The sequence below is a fragment of the Pterocles gutturalis genome, unplaced genomic scaffold (genome assembly GCF_000699245.1).
Source record: "Pterocles gutturalis isolate BGI_N339 unplaced genomic scaffold, ASM69924v1 scaffold30571, whole genome shotgun sequence".
NCBI lineage: Eukaryota > Metazoa > Chordata > Aves > Pterocliformes > Pteroclidae > Pterocles > Pterocles gutturalis.
Window position 1 is genome coordinate 43,109 of NW_010101454.1, and position 13,998 is coordinate 57,106.

At 42.3% G+C, this 13,998-nt stretch overlaps 1 protein-coding gene across 1 annotated transcript in view; it reads left to right on the forward strand.

Moving 5' to 3' along the window:
- The window catches only part of KCTD1 (potassium channel tetramerization domain containing 1), a 34,286-nt gene extending 21,850 nt beyond the window's left edge, over nt 1–12,436 (forward strand). The window contains exons 3-5 of the mRNA XM_010083527.1: nt 5,991–6,135; nt 8,416–8,721; nt 12,238–12,436. Coding sequence (XP_010081829.1) covers nt 5,991–6,135; nt 8,416–8,721; nt 12,238–12,396 — 610 coding nt within the window. The 3' untranslated portion in view covers nt 12,397–12,436. The remainder of the gene's footprint in view (nt 1–5,990; nt 6,136–8,415; nt 8,722–12,237) is intronic.
- Nucleotides 12,437–13,998: the final 1,562 nt, after the last annotated feature.

Sequence of the window (13,998 nt, forward strand, 5' to 3'; positions counted from 1 at the left end):
CTTCACGGTGTTGTGCAATTTATTCTTTTCCAGTTAATGTGTCAGTTTGTCCATGTCGGTTAGATCCAATGACTATTAGTTCATTTTGTAATAGGTCTGATTTACTTTCATCTCCGCTCCTGGTGCTGCCTCTGATCAGGCAGGTTGTAGCAAATCTCATATTTTGGTGGTGTTTGGTTTTGTTTTGGTTTTTTTGGTCTCTGATGTGTTCACTGATGATGCCACCTCACTCACCATTTCAGATCCTTCCCATCTGCTCCTTAAATGCTTCACTTTGCATTTAAGACTCTTAACCACTTATTGTCTATCTCAATTTCTTCTAAATGTTTTATTAGCCCTCTGAGCTTGCCCTTACCTTTTCTTTTGCTTCCATGCTCAAATAACAATCTTAAGATGTTTGAAATGATCTCTATGTAAATGATTTGGTTCTTTAATCTTTAGCAAATATTTCCACAAAGGTTTGACATCCTTCTACTCAGTATCTGGGATTTATCTGTTCTTCAAATGCCATGTAACATTTTCTTTTAAATCTCATAAGAACTGATGTTTTAATACCTCTTTCCGTACATTCTTCTTGCTCTGTCATTTTGGCTCCTATATAAATACCTTTCCAATAGAAGGTTTAATGAGATTTTAGGTTTTAATACATTTTTCCCCTGTTACCTTTGCTTTATAATCATTGTATTCATGCCTCTTCTGATAATGTAGGAACTGTCTGTGCCAAGGAATTCCTGAGACTCATGGACATGAAACCTTAAATGTAAGGAGGAAGAGATAAGAACAAATTATAATAGCACTGAGAGCAAGAGATTACAACAGGGTATTTGGTTAAAACGCGGTTTTCATAATATATGTTCCTGAAAATTGCAAATGTATTCTGTTCTATCATGTTTATGAGCCAACTTTTGTTATGCAGAGTTATAAAGATTGCTAGGTATTCAGTTGCTGTGGATCCAAATGATGTGAGGTATTCAGAAAAGAAGAGCAGGTTGTTACTGTTAAGGTGGTCCTCCACTTGGGTATGATAGCATTTCTGCCTGTCGTGGATGTACTAGCTTCTAGGGGACAGTGCAAAATTACATAATTTAGACATACGAGGAAGTAAAATTAAATAGCCATGAGATGAGCATGCCATTAAATGGATCTAATTTATAATGGGCTCTTATGTAAATTGCCTTTGAGCACTTAGTAAAAGAAAATGAAAAGAAATTAATAAGGACAACGTGGACTAAAAAGTCACAGAGAAAAAAAAAGTAAGAGCCTATTCCAGCTCATTCTCCGCACACCCCAGACCGTTAAATAAGCATTCCCATTAGCTACATAAATACAATTATGTGATAGTAAAACTTGCATTCACTTATCCTTTTAAGGGCCAAACCCTGCTCACTTTGCCACAGCGGCTCCAACCAGGTGAGTAAGATTTCAACTAAAATACTTTTTCTTTGCCATATAGTTCATTATTGGCAGGAGGGAGATGTGTTCGTGAGTGCTTTGCCCATTGACTGAGTATCTGACCTTGATGGAGTCCCAGGCAGTTACTTGCCCTGCCATTATTAGCACGGGTTTGCAGGTGCCCTGACATCACCGATGCTCCTCCTGTGGCACAGTTCTCTCTGACAGGTTATTAAACACCAGGAGATTTCCTCCCTTTTTGTTGTTCTGTGAAAGACACAGAGAGCAGGGAAAGCTGACAGCTTTTTCTCTTGAACTTGGAACTCTTGCAAAATAAATTTCATTTCTGAGTTTTTCTCCTCTGATAATTATAATAATATGAGAAATAGTATACTGAATATATTCTGTAATAAGGAATCTGTGTTTTCTTAGTAAAAACTACTAGGTTTATTTCCACCTTAGATTTAAAGCAATGCAATATTCTGCATGCTTGCAGTCAGCAAGGCTTGCTGCTTTTCCATGTTCCTTATATCCCTTTGATTACAAAAGGGAAGAATTTTAGCTCTGTCCACTGAAGCTGCTAAAACAATCTGCAGAACTGTGGCATTTTTCTTAGTGTTACACTAAGTTGTGCAATAGTTGACTTGTTCCTAATTATTCCTGCTTTCCCAAATTCTCAGCTGAGGCAGAATATGCTAAAGGGAAGTATTTTTTTTAATGTGTGTAATAATATAAGTAAATATTTATACACTGAGAGGGCAAGTTTATAAACACACTATGTACACAGTTTTGCTGCGGATTGAGGATATTTTTGTACTTGGCAAACAGGACTTATTTCTGAAGAATTTGAAAAATCCTGTAAGCAATGTGTTCTGTGCTAGCTTTTTGGTCTAGAAACACTGCTATGGGAGTGCTAGTCTGTGGGGAGAGGGATCCCTACAGTATTTAACGGAAGTGCACCATTGATCTCTTGCGTATCCAGTTGTTTTCTCCCCACTAAAACCAGGCCTGTGGCTGTACCTGTTTTGTGTCCTAAAAGTAAAACCAAATTCTCTGACGAAAGCTGAGTTTTCCACTGGTTAGATTTTCAACCCTTGAAGCATTCGATTTCTGACAGTGGAAGATGATACTTAAAGCCATGGTTATTAATTATTACCCATTGGAGGTCGTGCTTTCAACCCATGGGACGTTAATTTTCCTGATATACAGAAAATTCCAGCCTGTTAGTTTTAATTAAATATTTCAGAAGTATATTTTCTTGTAAATGGACTACGGTTTCTTATCCTTTACCCTTGATTTGGCTAATGCTGCATATAATTATCAGCTTATTTGGCAAGCCTCCTTCAAAGCACCTGTTTTGAAATCGATTCAGCTGTTGTGTATTTGTCGTTTTAAAAAAAAAGTTATCTTTGCCAATCATTGGCCAACCTTGTCAAGAAGGAGATGGGGAAAAACATCTTTCAGGTTTTCTTGGGAAGTGAAATTACAATAAACATGACTTAACAGTTCCTTCTCGTGCTAGCAGTTTGATGTCTTTTAAGCATTGATAATTGCGGTGTGAGACCAAGCAGGAGTAACAGCAGACTATGGGTGACAGGGAGGATGGTTACTCAAATCGTATGGTATGGAAAAGTTGCCAGGCGAGGCACGGCGGGGAGCTTGCCGCTGTGCTTCCAGGTACCCGGGAGTACAGGGGGAGGCTGGAGGGTGAAGGCGTTGGTTGTTCCCCAGATCCTGGCGTAACCCAGTCTCCTCTCCTGATGGGTGTAGCAAATTCAGTTTAGAAGGACTGTGCCACCAGATTTGGGTCATGTATTATCTCAGATCTTTCCCTGGAGGCCATGTGAAGGAAGCTGGAATCGGTATTTTCCATCTGAAAAGGAAGAAGGCTTTAATTTTGTTTACAGAAGTCTCTCTGCTGGGGTCTACCCTTCCAAAGCTGTTTTACCATGTGAAAGTGCAGTTGTGTATTGCAAAGTGATTGGGGAGGGGGGGCTGAAGTGAGGGGAATTGGGATTTTGCAAGTCCTTGGCTTTTTCTGCTTCTGAAAAGCAGCAGTGCACTGAGGCAGCACTTTCTGTTAACTCTTCCAGCCCAGACCCAAGGGCTTTCAGGTCCCAGGTAGCACTCCTGATGGTTGTGCACTCTTGTCAGAACACTCCATCCTCTGATATTATCTTGTTCTTCTCCTAAACAAGTAATAAAGCAAAGACAAAAAGCCTAGAGGTTTAAAATATGTAATTATAGTAGTAATTTAGAACTAGGAAAATGCTGCAGAAACCAATTACAATTATACATTTCAGTAATGACTGACTTGGCCAAATATATATGTTTTGTGTGTGAATTCCGTGATAGATTCCAAGATGACATGCTTGAATATAGGGGAAAATTAATTCTAAATGTCAAGTGCGTCCATATTAGACATAAATGTTGCTGATCCACCTAGTGAACAGGAACCTGTATTATATAGCCTGTCACAGCTTAAATTTTGAGTAGTGGGGCAGGCAGTAACAAGTATCCGAGGAAGAAAGCTTGAATAGTTCTGAGGGATGGCTTTGAAAAGAAATATTTTGTACGTGATCATTCTGCAAAACATTTAATTCCTTATATATTACAGATTCCATGCAACTTGAATTGATTCAGGCACTTCCTACAGAACTGTAAATGGCCAGCTGAGATTAATGGGGTTTTATTTCTTTCCTGGTCTTCATTTCTCCCAGCTGGTGAGAAAGAACAGATGAGACTTGTATTCTGCTCACAGCTTACTATCGGGTGTACTACTGAGGTCCCTGCTGCAGGCACAGAAGTCACCCCAAACTCCCTTTGGGTTGGCTGTGCCATTTTCAAAGGGGGGCATGTATGGCTATGGGTGCAACTCGCGTGTGGTCGCCTGGAGCCCTGACCCTCTGCAGTTCACCGAGACCCCGCTGCAAGCCTTGCTGTCTCCTCCCTCTTTGAGAACCACTTCTGTCTTTTGCCTCTTGAACCTTTCCTGTAGATCCCCTTCTGCTGGCTGATGGATGGGGCTGTCTCGCAGCCTGGGATGCTTCATGCAGCCAGGAAGGCTGATAACCTCTGAGGTTTTGGTGTTTTTTTTTCTATTGGTGGTGGGGAATGGTTGTTTCTTCACTTCTTTTAAAACAAAAATAGCATGCCATGCCTGTTTGTTGTGCTTGCTCTATCATTTTTGTGAGAAGACAGACTTGTACCTTACCTACGCCACAAACTGAGTGTGATCAGGGAATAGAAGTGCCCACTGGTCCCCTACCTCCATGCTGATGTCTAGTGATGCTATTGTATGCCCTTTGGTAACCTGCAGAGGTTTTACTCTGCTGGTTCCCAAAACAGACTGGTTATATTGGAATGAAAACTGCATACGAATGAGCCTTCTTATTAAAATAATGAAAACACAGTACCTGTAGAAAATTGCAGAATGTAACAGTTGTGACAAGGCTCTGAAATCGCATCCCAAATTATTGGTAGTATTGCAGAGTGTCCATGTAATGTATCACAAGCAAGTTATTTCAAGACCATTTTTTTTGCAGTTCTGGTGTTGGAAAGAATCAAAATGTACTTCCACATTGCACATACAGACATACAAACAAGCACACAAAATCCAACCTACCAGTCACTCCTACTGATTCCATTGGGCAGCCACCAGTGACTCAGGAACATTTTGCAAATGCTCCGGTGAGACGCACAACATATACTTCGTGATACTCTGGTGAGGGTTTTGTTCGGAGTTTTCATCCCTTCCTACTGCTCTAACTGAAGCTGGTTTGCGAGGCACACATCTGGAAAACGGGTGTGTGCCCAGCAGCTGATGTTGCAAGAACGGTTGGCAAGCGGAGGCTCTCCAGGTGGCTGCGTGATTCTGGGGATCAGTGCGTGGTCTCTAAAAACAGAAGCATTTTTCCTGATTATTTTGAAGTGTGCTAATTAATTGATACCTGCCACAAACAGTTAATTTTTACTGTGAAATTGTTATCTCACATTGAAATGTTATAACATTTGTATCCCCAGCTACTTATTCCCACAATATGCTGCCCTCCTGAGCTGTGCCTGTCCAAGCGTTGCTTGCAGTGAACAGCACCCAAACAATGAACTGGGTTTAAAAACAAAGGAAAACCAAGCTGACAGCAACAAAAAAAACCCCGTTTCCCAAGTACAGTTTCCCGACTAAATCAGGTTCACCCTGCAGTCCTCTGGAAAACAGAATGGAGGCAGTGAAGGGGGTTGGTGTATCTGGGGGGACAGGGTCTGCTGGTGGGAGCTATTGAGAGAGATGTCCAAAATCATCGAAGGGATATCGTATCATGAGACACAGATTTGGACGGTGAGGGTGGTGTGACAGGCTCCTGCCAAAGCTGCTTTCCCCTCCACCTCCGCAGCAGTGCTGTGCTACTTAAAAGTTTCTGAGGCCGCGCTGGAAAACACCCAGCCTAAACCGTGGTTTGAAACCAGCCCATCTCGTAGGGAGCGGAGCTGCAGAGCTGCTTCGGTGAAGTCGGCGCCAGGGGTTTTGCAGTGTCGGGCTGTTTGAGCTGCTGAGCCAAGCTTGGTCTGACCCTGCCGCTTGCCTCTTGTTTCCTCTCCAGAATCGGCCGGCTTTTCGATGGCACGGAGCCCATTGTCCTCGACAGTCTCAAGCAGCATTATTTCATCGACAGAGATGGGCAGATGTTCAGATATATCTTAAATTTTTTAAGGACATCGAAACTCCTCATTCCTGATGATTTCAAGGTGAGATTTCAAGGGACTGGAGTGTTTTGCATGTACCTTGGTAAAGAAAGTATCTGGCATGTAGTCAAAATAGAGCCGTAGACGGTGGGGGACTTGTAGGGTATGGAGGCAAAAGTAAGCGTGGGGTTGCTAAAGTGGCATCTGTCAGCCTTTCCTAGAGTGGCATCAATATTAAAATTTCCCTTCCTGTCTATAGCATAATGGAGCAACCTTGCCATGGTTGACCTAGGGAAATTAAATATCGTAGGATGCTGATGGAGATGGAAAGGATGGTACAATCTGGAACCGCCTGCTCATGAGCTTTTCTGATTGCTTGTCCTCTCAGCCACTTTTATGCTTCCCCTCTGATTGCAGCAGCTTCAGCTTCCACTCCCACGCTGAAATTCAGAGGATGGTGTGTGAATCACAGTATTGACAAAATAAACTGCATGTATGGTAGTATTTGAGCATTAAGTCATAGAATATTTTCTCCCCCAGACTCCTGAACGCACACTGCAAGTTTAATTTGTGACTTTCAGAGAAGCCAGGGATGAACAGCTCCACATTTATTATTGAAACTTTATTAAGGAGCCTGTTTTTTTTAATTTTTAATAACAAATTAAGTTTCTGGTAGTTTACCACCTTAGATGTTAGCCTCCAGAGGCAGAGCTTCAGACTCCGTGTGTTGCTCTGTGTTTATCCGCTTGTAGGTATGTGGATGTATATTTGGTGTCAGCGAAGAGAGTGTTGGAGACGGCAGTTGCAATCGGAACAGATCTTTATCGTTACTTAATGAATGCATATCAGCGTAGCTGGCTGTGCCATTAGTTCACCATAGGAAATACACCGGTTCAGATTGAACAGGAGAAGCGACGGGGAAGGGTTAGAGCAGTTCACACTGGCGTGCAGTCTTTTATCCCTCATATCTGAGACAGATTTCCAGGTGTTTGGGGCATAATAGGTGTGAGGCTGAGTTCAAGGGCCGTGTTGCAGCAACCTTTGAATCATCTGCTGTAGATGCGTAGTTACTTCTCCCATGTGTGACAAGGGTAGACCTACCTGAATAATGTGGGAGTTTGGAACTAGCTGGCAAGCATCATATCCCTCTTTTGAAGCCTTAGCATGGCTTTGTGCTGCTCTCGGCACGTGTCCTGAAGACAATCATAAATACAGAAAAAGTAAAAGCCACCTTCCATGCAATATTAAATTATATATGCAGAGCCTTTTAAACACATAAATATACTGTAGCTGTGCTGAAATTAAAAATGTAACTCCTGGCAATTTTGCCCAACTAATATGATGTTCAAAGGGGTGTCCCCATTTATGCTTTAAGTTGTCCAAAAGGTTAGTGCTTAAAATTAAGAGTGGTCCTTGTTCCTTAGAAATATATAGATTAGATGACTTCTTTGTTACACGTGAGATGTAAGTAGTATTTTGGGCATGATTTAAGTGTCCCATTCTCAAAGCGTTCTGTCTGTAGCTAAAATTCAGGGCCGTATGGACTGTTAGCAGTCTTCCTTTGTTGTCATTCTGTTCCCTAATTCTCATGTGTTGCTTGTTTCTGTATAAATATTTTCCAAATGGTCTTACACACTTAAACCTAGAAAAACAGATTATTTTTTTTTAATTTAAAAAATGGCAGTAGACTGACTCCAGATCATCAGTTCTAAATTACTTCTGTACTGGCTGTGCTTAGAAATGCATTCTGTCTGCTCTGGTGTTTGAGATGATGTAGTAAACAATACTGTTGGCAAAATCGGGAGGTATTAAAAAATACTTAATTTTTAAAATGCAGTAATATGTGCAATTCATTATGCAGATCTCTGAATCAGTTTACACTTAGAACCATCACAGGCTCCCTCATTTACATTCTTATACCTGTTACAATGCCTGCTAGTATTGCTGTAAGACGAGATGGATCCTAGTGATGAATTTTCTGAATCCTGATTGAATTCTGTTCCATCTGTTCAGTGAGGTCATTATTCTATGACATCACTATGGGGATAAAATATGGGGAAAAGTGGGATTTTTGCCTGGATTATTCCATAGCAGGTGGGAGTTGAGCAAGCATAGCCTCAGCCTCCCCTTCCAAACACTGCTGTACCCAGTCTGTCTTAAGTGGCTGATGGGTAGTTTTTGCTTGCATGGTTATTTTATTACACCTTCCTACACAGTCATTACAAACTATGTCTGAAGGGTTCCAGATCTAGAGCAGCATTAGCCTGAATAACCATATATATTAAGTGGTACATTAGCAATGCATCTTTCTTAATTGTGCACAGTAATATGTGTGTCTTTCAGGACTACAGTTTGTTATATGAAGAAGCAAAGTATTTCCAGCTTCAGCCCATGCTAGGAGAGATGGAAAGGTGGAAACAGGATCGGGAGAGTGGCCGTTTCTCGAAGTCTTGTGAGTGCCTGGTGGTGCGAGTTGCCCCGGATCTTGGAGAGAGGATTACACTGAGTGGCGATAAGTCATTGATAGAAGAAGTGTTTCCAGAAATCGGTGACGTGATGTGTAATTCTGTCAATGCTGGCTGGAATCACGACTCAACGCATGTCATCCGATTTCCACTGAACGGATACTGCCACCTCAACTCAGTTCAGGTAGGAAGTCATATATGCATTTTTTGGAAGGGAAGCTGTTGGCCAGATACGAGTGGGTTGACCCTCTTCCCTGTCACTGGTACATTTTGATGAATTAAATCACCTGAAGGCTTTGAGCTAGTTGTTTACTTCTATGGGTCAGGGCTGCCTTCTCAACTTAAATCACGGATATCATCACCAAATCTCTTTGTAAAACTAACTACAGTAGTGTTAAGAACCTGCTTTAGGAGGTACATGTTTGCCTCAATATAAAGACGTTGCAGAAACATTTTTTTGACATTTGAATATAAGGCAACCATTTTATAACCTGCTTATAGTCCCTTGCCTTGCTTGTTATAAATTGTTTGCTGCATTGATGAGAGGGCACAGGGACATCTCAAGCCAGGGAGGGAAGATGCCACATCCCCACAGAGCTGTTGTGTGGGCATCAGGAGCTGTCCCTTCACCCAAGAAAGGTAGTGGAGATGCTCTGATTTACCAGAGTCCACAGGAGCTCTGAAACTAAATAGGAAGAACAGAGGAGCAAAAAGTTGAAGCCCTGGTCTCTTATTCTGGGAAAGTGATGAGAAAGGGGAGTTAATGTGAGAAACAGATGACTGCTCAGTAGTACTGGCTGTCTGCTGAAGGGAAGGCCACACTTCCACAGGGGGAGAACACAGCAGCCTCCTTCCCCTCCTTCCTCTTCCTCCTTCCTGATGAAACAGGACCCAGTAGTTCTGGAGAAGGGAGCAGCCTGCAGCCACAGGAGAAGACATCTGTTGAGTCTTACCCTCGTAGAGGGGACTTTTCCTCGGCCCCCTCTACTGTCCCTCAAACTGGGACGTCCTTGTGGGGCTTTGACCCTTCCACAAGACTATCAGGCAAGGCTTCCACTGTGAAGAGAGGGAGGAAGTTATCACAGGTGTGGTTAAAAACTAGTGTGTGTCATTTTTCCAGTGTTACCAAGATCTCTTGCATTTGATAAAGACCTCACTAATACTACTTGAATAAATCACCATATACTTTTTTACTTTGGCTGAAGGCAACATGTTCAATCTTCCTCCTTCCTGAGATAACAAAAACAAAGGCACGTCTGCTTATTGCAAATAGGGACCCATCTGTTTCTGTGGTCTCAGAGAAGACCCTTCTCTATCACTTTCTGCAGTTTTTCCTAATTTATTGTGGCATGGTAGAGGATGTAGCTACATCTAAAATCAGTAGCTGTTATGAAATGGGTAGGAAAAAATCTGGGAGGCAAATGCAGGTAATTTCTGAAAGAATTACAATAAACTTATGGTGTCCTCTGTTTTATCCCTTGTTGGTTAAAAGCAACCAACCTCACACACCTGTCTCCACCTAGTTAGCCCATCCTACACAGCCAGCACTTCGAAGAAAGAACACAGCATGTTTGGTTTAGATAAACCTCCTAAATGCTGTAGGCTCATGAGTGAGTTCTTACACAGAAGAGACTTGCAAGTAGAGCTTGCCGTCCTTCCATCTGTCAGGTCCTGCTGTCCAGGTAGAGGAGCTCTGCTCTGCTCCATCCCCAGAGGAAATGAGCTGAGCGCCACAGTATGTGCTGAAGGATTGCCAGGCACTGCATTGTGCTAGCACTTAACACAGGGGTCTGGATAAACCTATCTAGACCTATCAAGATATTATGCTTGGACAGTTGTGTCTCTTAGCGGCCTTTAGTGTCATGCTGAAACATCAAAGTTGTTTTGTTGTAGTGTGTCATGCAAATTAAGAACCCCTACATGTAAAATTCCAACTGAAAAGGGATAGGAATTTCAAGGAGGGTTATTCAGCCACATGTCATATGATAGTTGTCAAAGCAGTTGTATCCTTTAGCAGTTTCTCTCTTATGTTTACATTTTTGTCACGCAAATACGAATTGCCAAGCAGATTTACTGATGTGAAAAACCCAAATCAGAGTGGCAAAATATGCACAGGCTTCAAGAGAGATGGTGATCCTATGTTGATTATGCTGCATCTTCCATTTTGGGGGGACATAAGCATCTCCCAGTCCTAATAACACCGTGGGGTGGGACAGGGACTATCAATAGACCAGGAGAGTGAGGTGCAGACTAAACGATGTGCCCAGGGCTGGGTTAGTTTCCTGACCATTGCATTTTTTTCTTAGCACCTAAGTTCTCCTGCTCTATTTTTCAGTGGCTTGCACTGAGAAATACTGGGGTGTTTTGGCTTATGTTGTTAAAAGCTAAAGATCAGGACAAACAAAAATTTGCACAGATGCTTTGATGGTTGCTTCCGAGTCTCTTATCCCACCCCCTTCTTTTAAGAATTGTCTGTTGTGCAATTAGCCATGCTCAGGTATTTTGGAAAGACATTTGTCAACCTGAAGCAATACATGTAAAGACATGGCATATCTTGGTTTAGGTGTTTTTAAACCACAGTTCATTTCTCCCCACACTCCAACCCTCTGCAGCCTTCTGGAGCTCTGCTTGCCCTTGCTGTCCCAGTACATGCTGCAAGTCAATTCACCAATTGGCATAATAGCTGGGAAAGTCTGGGTAGGCACCCACTCTGGCACAGCCCCAGTGAGGTCCAGTCACGCCAGGCAGAGGGTCTCACATCCCGTGGGGTGTGGGGGTGTCTGCCTCCCCTTGGGGCTGGTAGCCATCGCAGCTGACCCTGGTGAAGCCCTGGCAGGGTCTCCTTCACAGGTGAGGTGAAGGAAGCCAAGACAGCACAAGCAGCAAGGAGAATGAACATATCGGCCTTGCGGTTAGAGTAAAACAGCATGAACATGGGTAATTAAAAATTGTTTTTAAAAAGGGGATGGCATCGTGGTGTGGAAGGAGACCATGCTGGGAGTTGGTGCTGGGAGCTGAGGTCTTTGCACCATCACTTGTTGGGTGAGCTGCGTCTCCCTGCCACTCTGGGAGCCCTGCCTAACTCTCCTTTTTTCCTTTTTTTTTGTTTTGTACGATTGTATTTCCCACTGAAAGGATCACTCAGATTGTGAAAAGGGAGGAAAGAAGGTGAATAGGCAGAACTCATTAGTCCCATAATTAAAGTTAAAATGTCCCAGGTTTTACCACATGTAACTGTAGCCACAGATCTTTGCAATCACAGTTGGTTTTTAAGTGTGTAGAAAATACAGTGATAACTTCTGAAATTATGACCACAGTATCTGCATTGTCACCGTTAGTTGAGGTGTCTGCTCAGCATCCCCTGGTGTCTGCTGTGGGATCTTGTATTTGCCCTTTTGTAGAGTAAATTTAATGAAGCAGAGAATGTGTTTTTCCAGACATGTTTCTGTGGCTAGAAAAAATACTGGATCTATTGAAAGTACTAAAAAAAAAATTTTTTTTTCTTCATTTTTCTTCTTATTACTCAGCGGCCAGAAATCAGTCCAATACAATGAAGGTGAGGGAACTGGTTTGTGAGTCTGGGTAACCACTTTTGTCTCCTAGCTAGATCCATGAAACAGCAACAGTTATTGTCCTCGGACAGCAAATAGTCTGTTTATTTACTTATAGTATATCAGTGTTTGTTTCCTCTTTTTTGCAGGTACTTGAGAGGTTACAGCAAAGAGGGTTTGAGATTGTTGGCTCATGTGGAGGTGGGGTGGACTCTTCCCAATTCAGTGAATACGTACTGAGACGAGAACTCAGAAGGACATCTCGCGCACCCTCCGTCATTCGAATAAAGCAAGAACCTCTGGACTAAAATGGACACATTTCTTTATGCAAAAAAAAAAAAAAAAAAAAAAGGAAAAGAGAGGAAAAAAAAAGGGGGACATTTCATGTGCAGTTTGGACTCCAAACAAGTCCTGGAACTAAAATTGAATAAAAGACACATTTATATCAAATATAGAGACCACACCTGAATTCATATGGGAACATTTGGAATAGTAGTAATACTAATAACCTCAAGGTGTAAAAGAAAACAAACACATATATAAAGAATATGTATGTATATGTATGTATGTACATATATATATGTATGTATATGTCAAAGGGTAGGAAATGCAACAACAAAAAAGTGGTAGGTGAGGTTGGTGCTGTGATGGCCATTAAGTGTCCTAGGCCTTACTCGGGCCCACTTAACGGTGTACAAGCCATTACCATTGGGGGATACATAGACTACTCTCCCCCTCTTTTCCATTGCCAAACAGCCATCCACTTTTTAATGTGTACACACCTTGACTCAACTTTATTTGCGTATGGAGGTTAATGTCTGTCTTTTTTAGAGGTGGATGGGCAGGTGTTCAGGAGACGACCATCCATTGCATTGGAAAGCTAGTCGACTGAAATTTTAAATGTAGTTTGTACAGAAGTCGCACACTTTTTGTCTGCCCTCACAGATGTGAAAGGTTTACTTTTCTTTTGAATGAGGTTTTTTTGTTGTTTTTGTTTTGGTTTTTGTTTTTTTTCAAAAGGGGCCAGAATAACTAATATTTGGTAGAGATGCTCTGGTTTGAATCTGCTGCTTTCCTACAATTTTTTCAAATTTTATAATGTATTAAATACAATAAACTCTGTTTAAAATATTGAGGGTCTGGTTTAAGCCAACAGAAGCAGAGAGGTGGGATTTAGCTCACCGCTCTCTAACAGGTGGAGTGGCAGCCGCTTTCACAGGCAGCGGGCAGGCAGCACTGCCCGCACACGGTGGAGTGAGTTAAAGGCAGCAGACGCTGTTGCGGGCTGACAGGGTTCCTTTAGCACTGTCTTTTTGAGCTTTGTCCTGGTTTAAAGAGAGGCTGTTGGTCAGATGTAAAAATAACACCAGCTCAGTCCAGGGAAACCCAGCAAAAAAATGATACCTGGTTCTGTAACCTTCAACGTCACGGTGGACAGTTGCATCCTTCCCTCTCAACTAAGGGGTTGGCAGCTTCTGTTCTGCAAGCCCTTGCCCTGCTGAGTGTTAGTCAGCCTGTTAGTTTTTAATGTTGTTGATTTCCCTCATTTAAAGTTAGTGTTCTTCTGCCTAGAGAGTGAAACGGTCAGCCCCTCATGTTACACCATCGGCTGCATTGCTCTTGATGGCAGGCGGTAAGTTGATGTCCTGCATTAGATGTCCTGCGAGTTGTTCTCTTGCAGAGTTTCACCGAGGCCGCCTCTGCAGCCGCCTGGTTCAGGCCGGTGAAATTTTGCAAAGGTGTCACGTCACAATACTGCTGCACAGACCATTCACGGGTTGATGCTTTCACCACCTAAGATGCACCAGCAACCACCACCTTTCCTCCAAAGTATCTTTTTATGCAATATTCAAGAATATGACTGTGTATTCATCCTAGTATGGAAGTTTCTATTGATGCAATGGTGCCGG